Genomic DNA, 23,015 nt, shown 5'->3' on the forward strand with positions numbered 1-23,015 from the left:
ATGGATTGCTGTCGGACTGTGATAAGAATTTCAACCAATACAATTGCTTCTGAAATAAGTTGCAGGCGCTGCCTGAGTAGAAGCTAAGGTATAAAGAATCGACGAGATGGACATAAAACAGTGCAGCAGCTAAAATATATATGAAGAATATAAAACATAAATACAATATAATAAAATGTACAGGTAACAGCTGTGGTAACTAGAATAATAAGATGTATAAACCGTAAAGTGTGCAGTAACGTGATAAGTAGCGTAAGAATAGGTGTCTGTCCTACTCAAGCTTTCAACAAAGACATATGGACGCGTTAAGATTTGCTTTTGCTAATAAAAGAACATTTTTGTACCTAAACTGCTGCATGTAATTCTGGGAAGTTTTCCTGTGTGAAGCCATTTAAAAAAAATCTTTTTTTTGTTTTATTATAAAGCATCTCTGTCCTGAAGGAATCCATTTTCTGCGCCGTCACATGCCTACAATAATAGAATAACAGAGTTACACTTAACTGAGAAAGCACACGTCCACACGTGACGGCTCAGATCGGAACATTATTATCACAAATGGACTGTAAAGATAACCATGGATGTAGAGTCAATGGACAGCTTATTAATGGTGTGTCTCAAACAAGAACATACATTAGATATGAATGTTTTTTTAATGTGAATATCGTCAGGTGTGAATCCAGCTAAATGAAACATAGACTGGAAGCGGAGGATTGAAAAATTCCCATTAAATTAAGAATCGCATGCATAGTCTTTTTTTTTTTTTTTAATCTTCCTTTGTGTCTCTTTTTTTATATTCATGCCCGTGTTTCTCTGTGTCAATCATAGGACGTCAGGGTACGGCACACAATTTCACCACAAGTTGAGCTCCTGCTACAAGGTCAGCATCACAATTCAGTGTAGGGGAACAAAGTAAAATGAAAGCCATTAAACATATTATAACCTTCTGTCACTGAGCGAGAGAGGGTTGGCGTCAGTCTCTGAAAATGTGTTTATCTACCAACAGAGTGTGTGGAGGGAGGACTGTAGCAGCTGGTAAAGTGTGTGTGTGTGTGTGTGTGTGTGGAGAGAAACAAATAGACAGTGCAGCATGTATAAAAGCTTAACCTGCACCGCTGCACATGAGCTCAAATACACAGCACTTTGGAGCTAAATAGCAAAGCTGACAGACAGCTGACAGCCTGTCGGCCAATATTGGTCCTCAATTAAAACTCTGATGACAGCAAATTCTCATATTCCACTCAAACACAATGGGTCCAACCATATGCTTAATAATGCTTTTTAAATACCTCATACATATGACCAGATAACTCATTTCAGTTTGGCACTGAATGTGTTTACACAATAGTCTGTGAAACCTGCTATTAAACCTGCCTCACAGACAGACCACGTCCTTGGAACGAATGACAGCTGGCCACAATGCATCTACTGACAAACAGCCCATGTCAGTGGATGATGGGACCTGGAAGGTAAACCTGGGAACACACAGCCTTCCTCACCTCCGTATGGCGGCTCTCTCACTGAACCGCTGTGGCTCGCATGCATGTGGACACAGACAGTGTGTCAACTGCAGCCTGCCCATCTTTCAACACTGAGTTTGCCTTCGATAATCAACATATTACTTAATTCTAAATGTTACAAAAACAGATGATAATATCAATACTTGAAGGGATTCTGTCCACAGAAAGTCTACAGGGCTTTTACTCTGAAAGGGGCACAAGAAGTTTATTTAAAAAGTGCATACTTTTATTTTTTCAGTGTATGTGGCATGTTCTACAGATATGGACAGTTGTAACCTTGCTGGTTTGATGTCAAATCACATCAGTTTCACTGCGTTTCTGCGCGCGTGACGCAGAGAAAATAGGCAAAACTGAATCTCTAGATGAGCCGTGCTGCTCACGTGGGCTGTGTGGCTGCTTTAATATGTTAACATGAATGTCAAAAAACAAAAAAAACAGGCTCCACTCCGCACACTTGCTGCTGAGGGATGGCAGTGTGTCCCTGGTGTAAGGGGGTTATGAGATGATTAACAACCAGAAACAAAACTACATGATATCTTTGCCTTTCAATGTGTCAACTGCGCCGTTCACTGTGTCCAGTTAAGTAATCATAGAGTAAAATTCTACAGATTAATGTCACTGGACCCTGACACATCATGGCTTACCATCTTTAATGGCGTGTGTGATTTACGGAGGGGATCAGAGAGGAGGATCCAGGCGCTGATTTCAGTCTTCCACCTCTCTGCTCCTCAGGATCAGCATCACAAAGACGATGTTTACCAAGAGGGTGAGTAGTTCTTCTTTAGGACCCCCCTACGTCTTTCAGGTTGGGCCTGATCTACACTTACACACCACAGAGTTCTCAGTGGCTAATGCAGAAACTAAGTGAGGTCTTCAACCAAAATTACTTTGTTCCTTGCAACAGTACTGGTGTAGTGGGCTTTGGTGCTCTGTTAATTAATACTTAATGGCCGGTTTACCACAAACCAGCTCCTCTTTTGGTCTGTATGATATAAACCTCCTTCAGAAGTGATTCTTAGCTGAGAAGACACCGTGACCTCAGCTGCTCCAGACTATTTAGGTCAGATCAGGCCAGTCTTTTCTACCCTGACGCTCTGATATGAAGCAAAAGGAGTCTAATGCAGATGCTCTTTCCACATCCTGCACATGCATGAATATTTAAGTGTAATGTCACTATGCCGGCCGACGGCCAGCCAACCACACCCATCACACCTCGCTGCGGTGATTTGGGCCACAGGCCTTCCCACGCAGGCTCACCATGTACGTTGACTCGAGTTTTGCTGCTGCTGCTGTTGGCAGCAGCCTCCTCAACCTCAGCCTCCACCCTGCTTTGATTCTGCTCTCTTTTTATGCACCTGGGGGGGTCTTTATTTCTAAATTGATTCCCAATGGAAGGATCACTTGCACTGCTCCCTGCTTGTTATTTTAAGAGGATATTCTGTTTTGCCACAGCAGGGAGCATCTGTGAGGGGAGACTAATACCATTAGAATTTGATGCGAGAGAAGAATAAAAAGCTTGAGAAGTTCATTCACATATCTTTTCCCGAACCGTTCATTGACTGGTTCCGAGCTAATCAGGGTATAACTCATTCACCAACTGTCCTCACACCCATGGGTATCGTACGTCTTTATCTAGATCGGTCAAACTTGAGATGAGGCTACAGAGTTGTTTTAACCCCAATAACTCTGCATGCACTGAGCTGCTGAGTTTCCCTGGGCTCTTTTCCCAGTGGAGCTGAGACACAGTCTGACCTACTTCTCATTTTACTGAAGTATTATTCTCTCCCAACACTGAGACAAAACTGTACAATAGGAGACATTGCAGAGAGGGATGGGGGGGGGGATAACGAGGATAACAGGCTGGTAAGAGAAAGACAAATTTTATGTGAAAACACTGGAGAAAAAAGAAAGTCAGAGCAGCTATGTCTTCTAAAAACTTCTGTTCACAAGATTGCCCCGCCACCGTAAAATGTTCAAATCCTCAAATGTCAATGTTGCTCTAACCCACGGTTAACATTTTAATTGTTTAGTGTTTTTGAAATGAAACACCAAAAATATTAAGAAAATACAACCATAAAAAACAAAAAATACCAAGAAAATATGTACCAAAACAGCTGGTACCAATGAAATCATTACTAATAAAAACATCCAAAAAATACATTTCAGTAAAATGAACTGTGCTAAAAAGTAAAAGTGGTGGTTATATTTAGGCAACTTAAAGCACTCTGTCAGGTTTAGGCATAGATCATGGTCATGAGATGGAGGCCTTGTATTTTAATATATAACCAGCCGTGATCTTTTCCAAACCTCAACCCAGAGCAGCCTAATACTAACAATACATGGGTCACAGAACACACACCCACCCAGACTTTTTAACTGTAAGAAATAAGGTTGTGGTCGAGGTGACTGATGGCCTCGATCTCACACTGGTGGTTTTCTTGATATAAATGTTTCTCGAAATGTCCCACACGACCTTTTGCTTCCTGTCACAAACTGAATGTGGCACCCTGCTCCCTTTATTTAACTCGTAGCGGCAGTCCCTCAAGAGCCTGACAGTGATTTCTTTTGTGCTGTAAAGAAATCCAGCACATTTCCTGCAAAATCCATCCTGATGCTACACAAATAAAATACTATGTACACACATGCATAGGCCTTTTTAAATGTGCCTCTTTTATGCCTGTGTTTTTTATGATTTATGATAATAATGGTGCTGAAAGATGATGCATATTGCTACTCAACAATACAGATGAGGAACACTGCAGGAATTTGATCTGCTCTTGATCGATCGATATTATTCTCTTGTGATTGTTATGCATGTCACCTTTAGCTTTGATTAATTTACTGTTGGGGCTATCTCGTTGTGATGTCAATAAAAAGAAGCGGCTGATACGAACTGATGGAGACAGATGAGGAACTAGAGGAGTCGGGCCACACTGGGAAATGTGTGCCGCATCTGTAAATGAACACATCTCAGAAAACAAAAGGGTAGAACGTAAAGCATAAAAGACAGACAGCAAACAGCAACTCATTTAGGTAAAAACTGAAGAGAAGAAAGGCGTGCAGCTAAAGATTGATTAGGGCAGGCAGAGCAAGAGACAGAGAACAATGAGGAGAGACACTAATGGAAAAACGATGTGTGGTCCTGCTTCTGTATCATCCATCAGTTAAGTGTGGGTTGTCTTTTCCCTTTCTTTTCTGTGTGTGTGTGTGTGTGTGTTTTCTGTGCGTCCATCCAAGTCCTCTAATGGACCCGGGGCTACACGGGGAGCGTGCCTGACAAAAGTTCACATTCATTAGTCATAACCTGCCACTTGGCGCTGCAACCTCTGCTACCTCAGTTCCTGCCGTCCCCGAGCTCCCTCACACGTTCAAGTGAAGCCCCATTATATCTCATCCACTTCACCCAACACACAGTACTGGCCTGGATCTATACGGCATTAGCTTCATGCTGGATCGCTGTGCAGCAGCGCACGCACATGCACACACACACGCACACACACACACCTCACGCTGTATGTGCCATCCTGGATGATCATCGGCAGCCTTTTTCCTCACACCTGTGATATCGTTAGTATCGTATTTCCTGAAACTATCACGCATAAAACATCTGGATTCCAGGAGCATATACTGATTTCAAATCTCAAAATGAGGTACATATTGAGATGATTATAATACAGTTGTGCGTTGGATGGTTATTCATTTGGAATATAAAGTCTGGTTCTGGAGGTTCTGTTCTTTGTGTATTTTGCCAAGTCTGTCTCCCCATCATGACGGACGGGCTGAGACATTCAACATGTCTACACGTATGTTCGTGTGGAACCATGCGCGTACAAGATCAGCAAGCAACTTTTAGACTCAAAATATTGGCCTGAAAGATTTAGTTTGGGGTCAGACCTGGGCTGAAATGTCCGCTGCGCCAAAGAGCCCTTAAACACCAACAACAGCTGACATAGACTGGAAGAAACTCGGCTCAAAGAGGTCTGATTGGTCGTGTAACTGATCCATTTAACAGCTGTATGTTGTAAAGAAATCCAGAAGATTTCCCACTAAATGAATAAAATTAAAAGCTGAAAGCAGAAGAGGAGCTTTTATCGCTGTTTCATTGGTTGTAATATCTGTAATAATGCCTGAAAATGAATGTAGAGATGATTTATTGATGTTCAAATCCTGCATGTACTGTAACGCCTTTGTTATCCATTTGGAACATATTGAATATTTCGGTACCTCTGTAGTCAGGACCATCCCGTCCCAGCTGGAGGACGATAAGAGAGACTTGCTTTGAATGGACTGCGCTGTCTCATTATTTTGGTGTTGTCCGCTTGATTGGCTGCTTCGCATGAACAAAACAGGTGCCACCACACTAGGCTGAGGCAGCTCCACGGTGCATTAGCACAATAATGCCTGCAGGTGTATTTATTCACTGCTGAGCTCGACCTTCTATCCGAATATTAACACCTTTCTGAATACATTCACTTCCACTTTGTAGAACTCTGCTGTTTCTCTATCTCACACTCGTTTTATAATTGTGTCTGAATGTGGGGAGGATGCGGGGCGTATGTGTGCGGGTGCGAGTGTGTGTACACACATGTTCAAGCTCAAATGTTCTTTGTATAGTTATAGTCCTTTGATGTGCAGTCCTTTGTAATTTCTGCCAAAATTTGACAAGCGAGGGGAGGTTGCGCTACGTCTGATTACAGCCCTGAAAACGCCTGTGTCATTGTTTTCCTAACAAAACAAAATGTTAATCCCTATTACACCATGAATATCTGTGAGATTAATTAGGGATTAAACAATTTGCTCTCGGGACAAGACCACTGTGTGAACAACAAAGAATTATGGTGCTACAAAACCCAGATAAACAACAAACTGCTCGCTTTCTGAGTGGTATTGCTCATGCTCATTATTTGCCGTGAGTCACCATCCGCATCATAAAAATCTCTCACACACACACACACACACACACACACACACACACACACACACACTCTAGAGGAGTATTCCAGCTAACCACTGGGTTCCATAGATGTTGGCCACTGACCTACCGTGTGATTGGCTTGATACATATTGCAATATTTTTAATATTTGTATGTTTTTGCATTTTATATTGCTTGTATGCTTTGACTGCAGATCCTTGTTAGTTGCCAGTCATGCATCCCTGTGATCCACGTGTTAAATCCCTGGCTGCAAACCAAGTTCCTTTGGGATAATAATAAAGCTGAAGTTTAAACCTGTGTAAATATAGCATCAGTTGCTGACATTTTCTGCAAAATGAGAAACAAAATATCTTTGATATCACTTCAAAAGTGTTTTCCGGCAAATGCAAATTTGTACTGTCACAGTGTGAAAACATTGTGCCATAGGCCTACATATAAAACAGCAGACTCTGTATTATCAGCAGTAGTGGAAGATGTATGAAGATCACTTATTTAAGCACACACCAGTCTAAGATAATACATTAAAAGTAAAAGTTCTGTATTTGGAATCCTGTTGAAGGCACAGTTCCAGCAAACTGCACTTAAAGTACCAAAATTAAAAGTACTCCTTGTGCAGAAAAGTGGCCACTGTGATTGTAATATTGTGCATTATTTATTAGATTAATACTGATCCATCAATGCATAGAGCTGTGCTGTTGTACTTTTCTTCTTACTGTTGTAGTTTGATGAGCTAAAGGTAGTTTCACCTTATTTATAGTTCAGAAATTAACATTATCTGATCTTTAATATCACACCCCAAATCATATCCATAATGTTAAATCTTCTGATGGAACATAGTTGCCGGGCAGGCATGTGGAGAACAGAGATGCAACATGTCGGATCCATGGTGATTGGATGGTAAATGGATGTTTGAAGGAGTTTGGCCCTTTGCCGTATCTTTTCCAACTCGCACAAGCCCACCAGACAATCTTATATGTATTATATACATAAATGATTAAAAAGCCAATACTGGATGATCCTGGATAATTTTACCTCAAGCATTTACTGAAACACTCACTGTAACAACTGGTAATCCTCTGACATGTGGCAAGTGGCTCCAACTGGACACTGTTTTTGTAAGGGGTCAAAGGACAAGAAGCTTAAGAACATTACAAAGTAAACATCTTAATTTACAAACTAAATGGAAACTACAGCTGTTATAAGTGTAAGTTTAGGGGAAATAAATGAAATGCACCGGAGCAGAAGTATGAAGTAGCATAAACGTACATTCTCAAGAGCAGGTTCCTTGTAATTGTACTAAAGTATAGTACTTTGGTTCATGTACTCAGGTGAGCCTGTGCCCAGAGATTCGCATATTAATCAACTTGCTGTGTACTCTACTCTGTCAATCTAAAAGCCAAAGGAATTCACTGATGCATTGCCAAACCCACCACACACACACACACACACACACGCACACACAGTATATCCACACATGCTTTGCCAATTCCCAAACACACCAACAGATTGGTTGCAGTCACTTTACATTCATATGAACCGGTGAAAATCAGAAGTGTTGACAGAGAAGCAAGGCCAAGTGGGCTCCTCCGACACCTGCTGTCCGACACAACCAGAGCATGACAAATACACCGATGCCTCAATAGACCCGCTTTTGCTGTCAGATAGGAGTAAACAAGTGAATGGGCTTACAAGGAACTCTGAAACTGGTTCAGATCAGACTCGTTCAAGTGCATCTGGTTGTAAAGTTGTTTATGTTTCTTTTCGGGCTCTGGTGCTTTGCTATTTGTCTACAAACAGACACGCAGCAGCCCTCAGCAGCTTGTTTCCATCACTTAAACCAGAAGAAATTATAAATAATCCAACCTTAAGCTACTTTCCTATTCTCTAATCAATCTCTGTAATTACTGGCAAGTAATGAAGGATCAAGTTCCATCGGTTTAAGCCCGACTTTAGCAAGGATTAAACACACATACGCTCATTTTGTGTCTTAGATCTGTTAAAACATGCCAGAGATTCAGTGATTCATTCATTGTGCCAGTTACTCATTGAAAATCAGGAATACCACGTTGAATCAGTGCAGCTGTAAGTGTACACTGAGGAGGATTAGTTTGGATTAGAACTGAGTGATACAGGAACTCAGTGGGGACTCAGGATGTCATTATTTCTGCAGGCCCAGGGAATACTCCCTCCTAGGGAAGGACTGCTGCCACTTTTTCAGCGCCAGCACCACATTCTGCAGTAAATGCTGGCCAGACTCCTGTCATTAGCTGATCCATTACTTTTAATGAACTACCCAGAATTAATTTTTAATTCTTAAACCCTAAAATACCAAGAATTAAAAATTGATTCTTGGCATTTTAGGATTTAAGATTTTTTTTTTGGAGCACAAGAAGAACCACGTTCAAGTCCACACTTGCTCTCTGCTTCCAGGTTTGATTTTGCAGCAGTCTCTCACCAGCATGTGAATACACTAAAAACATTCGAAATAAATGTTCACGGCATTGAAGAAACTTTGTTTTATTTAAGTTAAGTATTACAACAAAATACTGTTATGGTTATATTTTCACTACTACTAACCAACCTTGGTTAATTTTAACCAAGTCGTTTGTGGTTTGGGTTAATTATACGCATGTTAGTTTTGTAGGTGAAATATCCCGTTTGGTCTCCTGAGTGAACGTCCTGTGTTTGACCAACCGCACCTCAACCCTTGGCTGACATTATTGCTCTTTATACTATGTCACCTGACTACCAGCATGCATTGCATGATTTTTTGAACCAGCAAATTCATGTGTCCAACACGACAAAGGATTCTAATTGACTTTCCACCGGCGCACCATCCATGGTGCTAAGATCATTTCTATGATATCAGTCAGGATAAAACCAGAGTACACTATCAGCCCAGCATCAAACAGCTTGCTCCACTGCCTCCATGTGGCAAAAAAAAAAAGGATTGCAGCTTTAAATTTTAATGTAGATTGTGGCAATGAGGCTACTACTCAATTTCTCACATTTGAATAAATAGTATTAGCTTGTTGTAACGCAAATCCATATAAAAATCATCTGTGAAGAATGAAAGAAAAATGGGCCTTCTTATTTCAGAGCAAGGATTCGATGAAAACAGCGAAAAAGAATGGGGCGATAAGAGTGATCATCCTGTCATCTTAAAATTTGCAATTTAAACTCCCCAATTAGCGTCTCCCCATCACCTTGATTTGATTAGCCTGCTGCGCTCTACCTGCTCTGTTGTGATGAGCTCTCCTCAGATATCTGCGGGCGGCTGCACTGTGATTAGATGTGCTTAGTCACTCACTAAGTGACAAGCAGCGTCTGCACACATGCACCAGCCTACATGCAGGCATACATGAACACGCATACATGACAACGTGTCTCATTCACTTATGCTCAAGTTAAGTGTCGGTCTATACAAGCACACAATATTCTTATAACCCCAGAAAGCACTGACTTTTTACAGTGTGCCAACACAAAGCTCTAATACACACACACAAACAGAACAGTTTTAAGCTGTCATATTATAAATTTAGCAGATTTAACCACCTATTGTATTATTCACTGTAATGTTACAAGGGGACGTACTAGATTTTTTTATCCTGCCACAAATAATTTGTCCTAAAATTTACTGCACAGCAGACACATTTTGATTGAAAATGGAAGGTAAATGGAACGTTCTCCCTTTCTTGCAGCAGAACTAAAAAGTTCAGCATTCTGTTCAGCCACTTCCTGCTAAAAATGAATGAAGATGTTCCTACACGATCAACATTAACGATCTTGATCTGAAGTATCTGCTTGGATTGTGATGCCATCAGAGTTTGGTAGAAAGCTGTGGATGGATTCAGCGAGCTATGATTCATGTTCTTGCTCACCGATGAATCTTTGACACGTGAAATTGCCTAATAAATATGCTCTGGTTTGCAGTGACTAGACATGACTGGAATTTTATGGTTCGTAAAGGGGCTTAGAAGCTCAAAGGCATAAAATAAGTCATCACCCTGTGCAGCCTTCATTTCATGTTAACAAACAATGTAGCTATTAGATTTATTCTAAATAGTAAAATTAAATCACTCTAGATTTTTTTTTTTTGCTTCATAGACCACTTCAACAAATGTCCTCTTTATACCGAGCCTTTTTTTTTTTTTTCTTTTATAATCAAGCCATTGCTAACAGCTTGCTTTTTGGGACCAGGCTATTTCCAGGAACAACAGCTTTCATTCCCAAAGTTGCATCGCTGATGCTTGAAATGTTTGAGTTTGCTACAATGTAACATCTGTGGTGTCTCTTTCTTCATCTGTTCTTGTACTGTAGCGAGTGATAGAGAATGATCTGTTCCCAGCATGCTCTTCAGTGGTGTAATGGCTAATAAGGGTCCCCTGTCAATACTCCTCACAATGAGCATTTCTGGTAGTAGAAACGAACTCCTGAGTTCGTACTCAGAACTGTTCGTTCTTGGGTTTTCAGCAATGTAGCTGCCAAATATGACAGACAGAGTCTCCTCCCATGTAGATGGTTTCTTGGGCCTATAATAAATTATTTCATCTATGAAAATTGTTTCCTTATTTGCTGGATTTTTTTCAAAACACACCAGGCGATGCGTTTGCATGAATGAAGAACCCCCAATTTTCTCTGCACACATGTGTAAATTCTTGCAGCGATGTGTGCTGGAGAAAGGAGCGTTTTTACATCAGAGGGTCTTTTTAGTTTCAAAGGCAGCCCACAGACTTAAAAGGATGGGCAGCTGACATGAAAACAGAAAATAAAAATTGCGCATTAATACATAAAGATTCCTTCTTTTTTTTTCTCAGGACTATACTTTGAAGAGTTCTGGACATTTTTCCCGGGCATTTGCAACATGAAAACAGCCACATTAGATGAGCACAACAACTGCCCAGCCGGTGAGAAGTGAGTTTCCAACAACAGAAAGTCTTACTTGTGCTCTGGCTCTTCACAGACTGCTGTGAAAATACTACTTTTCACAGACGCGTGTATGCGTGCGTGTGTGTGTGTGTGCGCGCTAACAGCTGAAGGCCTGTTGGAGCATTGAAGTTGAAGTAAATACACTCCGGCTGCGTTTTATAGACAGAAAATTAGCTCAAACTCTGCAGGAGACACTTACAAGTGATCTGGTTTGGCTGTCTGTGTAAAATAATGCTAATAATTCTATTGTTGGCCATTAATTCTAACTTGTAAATTAGTTTAAATAATGTGTTTCGATTACCTCAAAAGTTTGCAGGACTTTTCTTGCTGTTGCAAAATAACATTTTAAGACAACAAATGAGACCGGAGAAGTAGAATTGATGCTTTTTTTCATCCTGGCTGTAAGCAGTAAATGCAGACCATTAGTAGTGGGCGTAATGGGTAATTGATTGGCATGTGATCAATATTCTGATTTGTAGGTGAACATTTAGAATTCTAATTTATTTACTTGTAATTACGAATAAATATAATTCCCTTGAAATTTTAATGATACTGGATTAAATGAAACTGTCCTGAAAAAGGTGTCATTATTTTAACCCAATGCTGACTGTTCTTCAGCCGGTTTTGATATCAAGAAAACAACCCAGTCCTCTCCAGTAGCCTCAGAGGCAGCTCGTTACTGCTAACTCACTAAATAAAACATGGACCATTTGGCAACTTTTCAAGCCTTACTCATGATGAGGCCATTAATGTGGGGGGCTCTAGAGCAGAGGCCATAAGGTCATTGAAATCAAGGGTTAACCCATTAGCAGCATAAATGTGCTCAAGCAAATTCCGATGGCAATCTGCCTACACAGCCACACTGTATTATACTACCAGATATATAGATGTTTGCAGCGGGGGACCTTTAACCCAATACTGATCTCTTGAAGGGAGGCCGTGGAGGAGGCCGGTACAGCGCTCAGCCAAACCAATAATCACATCACTGAAATGCAACCATCAGACATGATGGTTGACAGGCAGGAAAATGGAGGGGAAGAGTGCAATTTGAGACTCTGCTCAAAGGTTTAAATCAAATCAAACCTTTACACTTTCCTGACAGATGACTTCTTTGTGGCGGCTGTCCTGAAAAGACATTTCATCTCGGCTTAAACAAGCGATGCTATGGCTACTTCTGCCTCTGATGGGTGGACGTACAAATCATCTGACTTCAGCACTGAGGCCTGAGCTTCTGTCACCTCTGCTACCAGCAGTCAGTGTCGGTTGCTCGGTGGATTGTTTCGGATGAGGAAGATGAATTGCCAAATAAATCCTGCCTTCCACTGCAAGCTGGTGCACGAATATTGCTCACTGCGGCACCAAATGCAAAATAAAAAAAAACAGCAACAACATCACACTCCGCTGAGAAGGTCCTTTAAGGCAGCGAACCCCTGCTGCAAGTTCAGTACCCAACAACCGTTCTTGCTGTGGCTTTTCAACCTCTGAGCTCTCTTTCAGGGCACGTTCCAGCAGCTCAGAGGAATATGGGAACAGGTATCTGTATAAACAGCTTGTTAAGTAAACAGGCCTGCAGTTCAACAGCTGCTATTGTCAGTCTGGAGACTGGAGGATAATGAAAAAAGGCGCAATATGATGGAATACACACACCTGAACAGCAGCGCACACAAATGCTCTGAATCCCATTCCCCCCCCCCCACTCTTTCTGCTCCTTTATCTCACTCACACGCAGAGTTTCTGAGCAGATGCTGGCTGACAGCTTTGAACTCGTGCTGGTGAAAGGGTGAGTCAACACCCTCCACTCTTGTCAGCAGCATTGAATGTCCTCACCTTAACATTACCTTCCGTGTGTGTGTGTGTGTGTGTGTGTGTGTGTGTGCGATGCTGACAAAGGAAAAATCTAAAATCAGATGGAAAAAGAATATTCAGACTGAACATATAGGGTGTACAGACGTGTAAAGTTTTTCTCTCTCCTTTCAGAATTTAAGAAGAGCAAATAAATCTGAATAAGTCAAAATAAAGTGGAATAAATAAGACTGCACTAACATGCAAAACAAATAAAAGGAGAAAAACGAGGAGAAAGAGGCGAAAGGTATCACTTCTCATCTTGTAATAACTCTTCAATCAGCGGCACAGTATCAACTCTCAATCTATTTCACCCTCATTTAACTCGCAACAACTAAAATTGAGCCTGTATTTGCTAAAAGTCAAGGTTTAATATAAGGATTGTTTTTTTTTTTGTTTTTTTTAAATCTTCAAGATTCCATTAAATTCCAGTGGAGCCTCATACTTTACGTCCCAAAGCTTTGTAGACGGCGAATCCGGAGCACAATTTGCATTTTCCTCCCCCCTCGTGCTTGTGGATGATTGATGACTCATCCACAAAGACTAATGGGAATGCAGTCCAGGGCATACATATTTCATAACAAAGCAACCTTTCGTGTAATAGCAAATGTTGAGAATCAGTTGCTCAGCTTACGCACAAAATGTTTTAATGCAGAGAGGCCGAATGGACGTTTTGGGATCATTTCATTTCAAATGTGGCCGACATGCAGCTCACAGTAAACGACAATGACACCTCGACCAGTAATAAATCTTTTTTTTTTTCCCCATGGAAAGTTCAATCACTCCTACGCATTTTTTTTTTTTTTCTTGCTGTGACATTTTAAAAACGTGCCTATATAAGAGCACATTGAACATTCCAGTGGTTATTTTCTGTTTCCTGTACTTCATTCTCCTTCAGCCATGCTGCTGCTGCTGCTGCTGTTGTTATTATTCTGCTGGATGTGGACGTCCTCTCCACACAGCTCCCACTGGGGATTGCATTGGTACAGTCGTCACTAAACACACACATACACGGACCACAGTGAAGGTGGTCAGGGGATTGTGTGTGGTTGGTTTTGTAAGTCTATTATTAAGCACTGGGATTCAGTTTATACTGTAACATCCATCAGTTATTAAATAGCTTTAATATACATCATATAAAATTAGACATATCGCTGCAGTTGGCAGCTGGTAATTAAGATATATACAGCTGTTATTAAGCTTCAGTCTAGATGTTTAATATAATCCCAGACTGCTCCTGCCAGCTACATTAGTGTGAAAAAAACTGCTTTTAAAATGTAATTTTAATTCTTAGTTTTAATTACATTACAAATTACATTAACTTGACACAATTACACTGTGTGTGTGTGTGTGTGTGTGTGTGTGTGTGTGTGTGTGTGTACACTGCGTACTGTGAGACAAATTGCCTTTCAAGAGAATGCAGTGAGCTGGCAAATGTACGCAAATTGCAAAAAAATACTAAACATAATATAATTTATCAAAAGCAGTGGCTCAGGTAACTTAGGTGGGTAATGCTTCCTCTCACATAATGCACAAGGGAGGCTATTAAAAAAACAAAAATGGATGGATGGGTAAATAAAAGCCTGTTCAAAATGACAATCTCTTCACATCTTTCTTTCTACACTGTAGAAAATCTGCCCTGCTCTGTAAAACACATACGTGATATCATGTCACATCTCTGCAGCTCTTTCACTGACGTTCACCTGAACCAACCTTCACTGTGTGTAGCAGCCATGTGTCTAGACACACCGAGATCTCTGGGTGTGCAAGGTGTGGCAACACCCATCTGCTGCTCAGTCGCACTCTCCGCCTCCCTCTTCCCCTCCACTGCTTTTCTCTTTAAACTCTCGTCTTTCACCCTCACTTTTTCGTTCTTTCGTTCCCCCTCTATCCAATATCCGACTCCCTAACCCACCACCCACCCCCCACCCCCCCTTAAACCCGCATCAGGAACTCATTTATCAAAGCCGACAGTGGCTGTTGGTGTCTCACAATTCCTGCCATGCCTCCAACCTCTTTCAACAGATGCACATTTTCACAGCCTGATATACTATGACAGAGACTATGGAGAGTTCTCCACGAGCATAACATTTGTGCCAGTCATCAATGTCACTTTTTCTTAATTCATTGTGGGAAAGCCACTGTATAATAATAATAATAATAATAATAATAACAACTTGATTTGTATAGCATAAGTATAGTTTACAAAGTGCTTTGACAGACGAAGCTAAACAGGGTACAAGAACATCAGAGAGCTGCACAGTGAGGCCAAACAAGAGCAAGGATTATGAATTCAGATCAAGAGGAACACAGGAAAAGACAAAAGCAGGAAGGAACGAGTGGAAGAGAGATAGAGTACATTAGAGCATTAAAAAGTGCAAACATAAATACCTACAGGCCAAAATAAGAGCAATAACAATAAGAAATAAAATGAAATAAATAAATGAATGAGTGAATGAAAGAGCAAAGAGCCTCATCTCTTCAGGCAGGTTGTTCCACCTTTAGATTTAAGCCTCGACTTTGGAACAGCCAGCAGGGCTCTGAGGATCTGAGGCTGCCGACAGGCTTATATGGGGTCAACATTTCTTCAACTGATTAAAACACACGTTAGGCGGGTTCATTTCTCTCGAGTCCTTCAAACACCACAATGAAATTATTTCCCTGCCTGGTGAATAAAAGCTGTGGAGAAGAGAGGGGCGTTTATCAGACGTATGGAGTCATAACGCAGAAATCAATGCGCGATAAATGCTACATCAATAAAACGAATTAAAATTACGTACAGGTCATAGAGGAGAATGTCCATGAGGTACTTTCAGTGGGTCTGAGCACTTGTGGCTTATTTTAAAGGGTGGAACATTTCCTCAAATATGACCCTTGTGTGTTTGTCTGCCAAGTGTGAGTTTCCTTTTTGGAAAGTGGGGTCATTCAGGAAGGTCATAAGTTCTTTAAAGGGTGCGTAAGAATCAAGGGATGGTTATCGGGTTATGGTCACAGTTAGGTTTAGTTTGAGGGCTGGAGGTGGGCATATAGCGGCCACGTATTCTTGGGCCAATAGTTGGTTTTAGGGTTAAATTTCAGTTTAGGTTACGGTGGGGGTTGAGCATGACATACTTAAGGGTAAGGTTGGCTCAGCCTTTAAGGACTGAAAGTCTATAAAATCTCCTAACGTGACAAAAACAAGTGAGTGGGTTTAATTTTTTTTCCTTCCCACAATATTAATCCAAAACAGCCCAATTAAGAAAAGACAGTGTGGTGGAATGGAGGAGAAATAGGTCATTTTGTCTGAGTTGGTGAGTTTTTAGACATTAAAGACATTTCCTGTAATTCCATGATACAGCCAAAACAATAATAAAACAACAATAAGCATTTAAACAGCTTTCGTATGAGCTGTGTCAGGTACACTGAGCACAGAAGCCATCCTCCTACCAAGGTGAGCACAAGAGACTTCTGTCCTGGTGAGCTATGAAGGCCATTAAAACTATCAACGTTTTGGAGAAATTGTCATTCTCCTCATAGAGCGGGCCTGCCTCAGTGCACACATGTACCACCAGAAGTTGACATTTTCAACATCAACAACTTTATTTTATCCAACAGCAAGAACTCAGACTGACCCAGCGAGAGCATCGCTTGCATGAAAGCACAACAGCCACTGCAGACAGAGCAGCTCCGCTCCCGTAAGAGGCTGGAATTAGACCTAAACATTGGCTTTATTCTGCATGATAATGCAAATGATTACGGCCTTTTGGATCAACAGCAACACAGTCCAGTCCAGTGATACGCTCTCCAGACACTTTTGAGAAACTGTCACACTCGGAGGCAACAGGTGGAGGCAAAGACCAACAAAAAGGTGACACACACTCCAACTTAGTCACTTAGGTTTTGGTTTGCATTGCTAAAGCACAAATCCCACCGGGAGGCTCTTCCTGAGGCTGCTCCGCCTTTAATGTGGTGCCAAGCGGTGCTGCGGAATGGATGCTGTAACTGTCTCTCAACAGCCAACTCATAAAAACTCACTTTGACTCCATCAACACGCTATAAAACTCCACCGTGTGTAAGTTGTAGCGGCACAAGGTAAACAGAAGTTATTTCAGCCTTCCATTACAGACGTGCTACATCAGGGATTAGAACATGAGGAGGACGTTTCACATTTCACCTAAATGTGTCTTCTTTCAATCTTGGTCTCATTGCTTCACCCCTGCGCGGTGTGTATTTGTGCAGTCATGATAAGTGAGTAAAAGTATGTGTGTGTGTGTGTGTTCGCTGTCTGCTGGTAAGCAGTCCTGCCACAGAGTCCGTGTTCTGGGCCTGGCGCCTCCACACACTGACAGGAATATCGCTGCTCTCCTCCCTGCTGCCTCCAGACTCGCAGAGCATCAGGATGCCGTCTCACCCTCTCTCTCTCTCTCTCTCTCTCTCTCTCTCTCACAGTTCATCCATCATGATAAAACTCTGCGGGGGGGATGATATCTATATTCACGTGTGTCTGCATCCATTGCTGGGCCCGAATCATTTCAGAGGGATGAAGATTGCCTTTGGAAAAGATTCATTTCTTGCCACTGCCTTTTATTCAGTTCTAGATGATATACAATGACAAACTCAATCGATTCCCATTGGAGAAACTGTATATTTTCTTGCCACTTTTACACAGAGGTCAAAGGTCAGGGACAGTCGCATAGCAGCAGCCACGTGGCAGGATGGATGCTTACCAAAACAGGAACAGAGCCCCAGATCCCAGTGTTACTTCTGTGTAACATTTTTAAACACTAATGTATCATTGTCCAATTAATTGTGATGTGAAAAGACCTCAGAGATTTGGTTTGGAAGGGCCAGAATCCTAATTTTTTCTTCTCCTTTAATGAGCCAGACCTTTTGTCTACCTGAGAGGCGTCTTGAATTCCATACAGCAGCTATGGTTCATTTTCTGTAACTGCAGCCACGCTGCTTATAAATCCCACCGTGTGTCACAAACAGATTCTGTGACTCGTTTCCTAAACCCCTGCCTGCCATAATGTAATAACTTGGCCTGTACTGACCAAGAGAAACATATTGGAAGCTTTGCTCTAAAATCCGTCTTCCACCACGTGTCCAGAACAACAACAGGGCAGCTCCTTTTCTCTTTTGAGCTATAAGAAAATCCAGATCTGGCCCAACAGCTCAAAATAGAAAATGCAGTGTCACCCCTCTGTGGGAATTAAGCACCAGTTTGGCGTGACTTATTAAGATCTATGGGGTGGAATTATTACAATACACACATGTAATATACTGAATATATAACTGTAACTGTGCATTATAGTCACCAGGACAGGACAGTACCACTTTAGGATCAATGCTTTAAAGATAACGTCTCTAAATGTGAAATCATTCATGCTAAAAAGCCTCATGCAGCATGATTAATATGGTCTTTTTAACAACAGGCCACAGCATATATTCCATCCCTCATATGTACTTATTCTGAATAAGACCTCCTGTGGTATACAGATATTACAGCCAGTTATCACAGCACAGTAAAAGCATTAGACCTCCCCGTTTTTGTCTGTGTGTTTTGCCTTTGAGTTTAATTCCTCGCTATGTGGAAGCGAGCTGGTTCCCACAGCGAGAACTTCACCAGCAGCAACTTCACCAGCATGAAAAGAAGCAGCGTGTGGTTTTGCTCTTACCTTTCTGTACGCAATCATGTTGGGGGAGTCGTCATCTGGGTCCACACTGCTCATGGACCTCATGGACAGCAGCGGTCGGGTCGGGGTCATCTGGGCACTCTCCTTCGGCTCTTCGGGCCCTTCATCGGTCTCAGTCGCCTCCACAGTCGGCTGCTCTTCCTCCTCCTCCGACTGCTGCTGCTGCTGCTGCTGCTGCTGAGGTGCCTCAGCCATCACTACAGTCTCCCTTTTCAGCCTTCTTCTCCTGCGTCAAATTGTCCTCTCTGCTATATCTGTGTCAGTCTTTCTCTTCCTCCCTCTTTACGTGCTGCTGTGCTCTCTCCTCAGTGTCTAGAAGCTCCTGTAGAGAAAAAGGGAGAGAGGGAGGGAGAGAGGGAGATGAATTAGACAGTACAACTCACCGCTGGGCTCCAGTCTCCCATCTCCCTTTTTTTTTTTTTTTTTTTTTTTTCTTGTTTTCTGTCAGCAGGCACAGGATGGATGAAATGAAGGCGTCATAAATTCTCCTAGTTTTCTCTGTTATCTGTCCTCTGCAATTCCTCCCCCTCCGCTGTCACATGAGATTGAAGTTACAGGAGAATAGAAGACATCATGTTTAAGTTTTGCTTTTTTCGCCCCTGCTGCTTCTTTCTTTTATTGTCACTCATCTCAATAATTCATTTGATGCTAGAAGGCCATTACAAGCTTGTTCACCATTACAGATAGTGATATCATGACTTGTTTTACAAGGAGGAAATGGGAATGCACTTTTACCACTTCACTCAACAGTAAACGATATTAGTGTTTTCTACGTATACATTCCTGAAGAGAAATCTGGATTCTAACTTGAACTATTAGCTTCATTTAAAAAAACAGTCTAAATTAGTTCTATTTTATCAAGGTAAACTACAGTATAACACCTTTTGGACTTTTCCCAGCACATTAATTCTCCTGTGCATGCCATTTGTGTGATTTGAAGTTGTGAAAATAAACTAAATTAAATTAGGGTGTCACGGCTCAGTAAAGGCAAACACACAAAAAGGCATAAATCATTCAAATAAATCACTACGAATTGTAAATATACATTTCTGAAAAACTTCAATATAACATCACAACCATTCACAGAAAGACCTGTACAGTAATGTATGATCCCATACTGTATGCACACACACACACACACACACACACACACACACACACACACACCTAGCATCCCTTAACTCAGGCCTGTCGGCTCTTTTCTGATGGTCTGAGAACTGTCAAAATATTGACGTCTGAGGACAGATGAGCTGAGATGAAGAGAGAGAGGAGGAGGAGAGGATCAGAGGGCAAACAACTGGAGAATATAAGGAGGAGAGAGGAAATGAAATTCAGGACAAGAAAAGGCAGGACGCAGGAGGAGGAGAGGAGAGGAGAGTAGGAAACACAGAAGAGGGCAAGAGAAATAGAGATTAACTGAAAAGATGCACATCCAAACAGACCAGGTCCTCGTTCTGACTGTGGACTCCACTTCCCAAATCCCTCCATCTCTCCCTCTCCTTGTCAGACTGAACTACCGTCACTGTCCCAGCTTATTACATCCCTGCCACAACTGGAACCAGTTCTCCCTCCATTTAGTCCATCCTTAATGGAGGAAGAAACTGCCTTTCACTTCCTCATCGAAGCACATTTTCATCTTCAGTCAGCTGGTCTCCTAAATGCCTGAATCCAAAACCACAAATGTGCAAAATAGCACAACATTTCCTTACCTGACTGAAATGAAATGCTCCCAACTTTGATTACAAACCATACAATCTTCTTTCTGTTGCAACTCAATGAATACTTCAAGATCTAATCCATTTGGATTTGACACCTTTTATTCATTTATACGATGCAATCACATTCTTAACATATTCCAAAGTTTTTATCCAATTTAAATAATCTAACATTGCTGTCAACTTCCTTTTGTGCTAAACAACAAAGTGGAGCCTCACAAGGATTCATCCACTTTATGTCAAGAAATGCAATATTTGAAACTGGAAAGGTGCTTTTTGTAGCAGAAGACCAGTGAAGTTGATTACATTTACAACCAAAACTTAAATTGCCAATAAAATCTTCCCTCTTACCTTCTCAAATGGGAGCTGCCATCTTGGCTCCAGGCAGGTGAAAGTAAAATGGAGACTTCTGACACGAGCAAAACACTTAAATACTTTAGTCCAAGACGTTCAAAACAGTCAGCTGTGGAGAAACGAAGCCTCTGGACACTTGGGTCCAACGCAAATGTTCAAAGTTACATCCTGAACCTTCATCGGGCAAATGTTTGACAACAGGAATCCCAAGCCACTTAAAGGACATCAAATTGGGCACACCTGTGCTTTGCCTTGCAAGGGCTCATGGGAAATGCAGTTCTCATGTGTAGCTTCCAAGTCCAAATCCATATCAGCACAACACATCACAAAAACTAAGGATAAGCTGGTACAGAGGGCCACCAGGAAACAAAAAAAGATCATAAAAAAGGAAATAAAGCACAAACAAGACAGAAAGTTCTCACAAAGTGACTGTGTGTCTTGTTTGTGGCCTCCAACACACCAGTAAAATCCATGTATATTATAATGTTCATGTCAAAAGGCACATTTAAACCAGCAGCATAAGGAGCCTCATGGATGTATCCAATAAAGATCTGGTTGACAAAGGTGGGTTTTTTTTAACCTGCTGGGGCTCCCTCTGAGGAAAAGTGAGCTGTTCAGTCTCTCTCACTCAGTGTGTGTTGAGTAACACCCCAGGACTGCTCTGTTGTAATCTGATTAAGCGCAAATTAGTTAATGAATATACACCACGGAGCTAGATTTTGACTTAGAGCCCTCACACTCCCATATTCCAAAACAAAGTTACGATTGATCACATGACCACAAACCAATCAGGCTGCTGCACTCCTTAACTGGAGCTACCACTCTCATGTGAGCCTGTGTGGAAACTATAAAACTACGGGCAGCTATTCTGCAGTTATTCTGTGTTATTATTTGAGTTTACAGCTAAAGCTCATGACAAAATCAACACTGAACTTTAGGCCGCACCTCTGTACAGCACATGCTACATGCCACATGGCTGCAAAGTAGCAGGCGCGACTCTAGAAAGTGTAAAAATGCCAAAAAATTATCTTTAAAGCAAAAATGCAACTTTTGAATAGTCGCAAACACAAGTGATCCAGTTTTCAGAGCTAACTTCTAACGCTGACTGGCTGTGACCTCTAAGTAGAGCATCCCTTGTTTCTGTGTGAATGCAGGTTGTGTGTGTCCGTGTGTGTGACAGACAGAGTATGGTATGAGTGTTTATGTGTGTGTGTGTGTGTGTGCTATTGGCATTTAGCTCCATGTCAACTAGCTCTATAGATCAATACTCTCATCAGCCCGCTGTTTGTCAGAGAACATACAAAACCAAACATGCGTGCTCGAGCCTCGGAGGGCTTCTAGGCGTGAGGTGAAGAACCTGCAGCATGTGTACGAAAATCCAAATGGGACAAGAATTTAATGCATATCTGAATCAATGGCTCTCAGCCTGCTGTCTTCATTAGAGGCGTACCATCTGCTGAACAGGTATTCCAAGCCTGCAGCTCACAGAGAATAGCAATGCCTGGTTTGTTTCCATATAATGTTCACCTTCCTGCTCCTGGAATCATATGTAGCCCTGCTGTCCTGGGATCAATACCTCCAACATTCACTCCGACTCCGGCTTTTGCATATAAATGAAATGTTCAGGTTGAACACGGACGTGTGATGAGCCTGGATCACGCGGTGATTTAGTGATTCAGAGGGGCGTCTCACCCTCTCTGTTTGAGACGCTGTAGTCGCCCTAATTGCTTTACAAACGCTGCGGTGTCAGACGTGGTCACCTTGAGAGAGAACGGCAAAAACATCTGATGTAATATCTAATCTAAATCTTTCTAAAAGTAGACGAACACGAGGAAGGATAAAGATCCCAGATGTTTGGTACTGATGCTAGATGGCGAATAGGCTAACAGGAAACTAAGGAAACTGCACATTTTAATTGTGAAGATGAGTTTGCTGTCTTCGTGACATCTTCCAGGGGCATGAGTATTTAGATTCTGGACATTTTTTGATGTTATTTACTGTCCTCTGAGCAATGATGAGAGTACATTTACTCTTGTATAATGCTTACGT

At 41.6% G+C, this 23,015-nt stretch overlaps 1 protein-coding gene across 1 annotated transcript in view; it reads right to left on the reverse strand.

Moving 5' to 3' along the window:
• LOC139218368 (regulator of G-protein signaling 6-like) overlaps positions 1-19,092 on the reverse strand; it is an 81,406-nt gene extending 62,314 nt beyond the window's left edge. Inside the window, exon 1 of the mRNA XM_070849928.1 lies at positions 18,880-19,092. Within this exon, the coding sequence (XP_070706029.1) occupies positions 18,880-19,092 (213 nt within the window). The remainder of the gene's footprint in view (positions 1-18,879) is intronic.
• Between the last annotated feature and the right edge of the window lie 3,923 nt (positions 19,093-23,015).

This window comes from Pempheris klunzingeri, chromosome 18, assembly GCF_042242105.1.
Source record: "Pempheris klunzingeri isolate RE-2024b chromosome 18, fPemKlu1.hap1, whole genome shotgun sequence".
NCBI lineage: Eukaryota > Metazoa > Chordata > Actinopteri > Acropomatiformes > Pempheridae > Pempheris > Pempheris klunzingeri.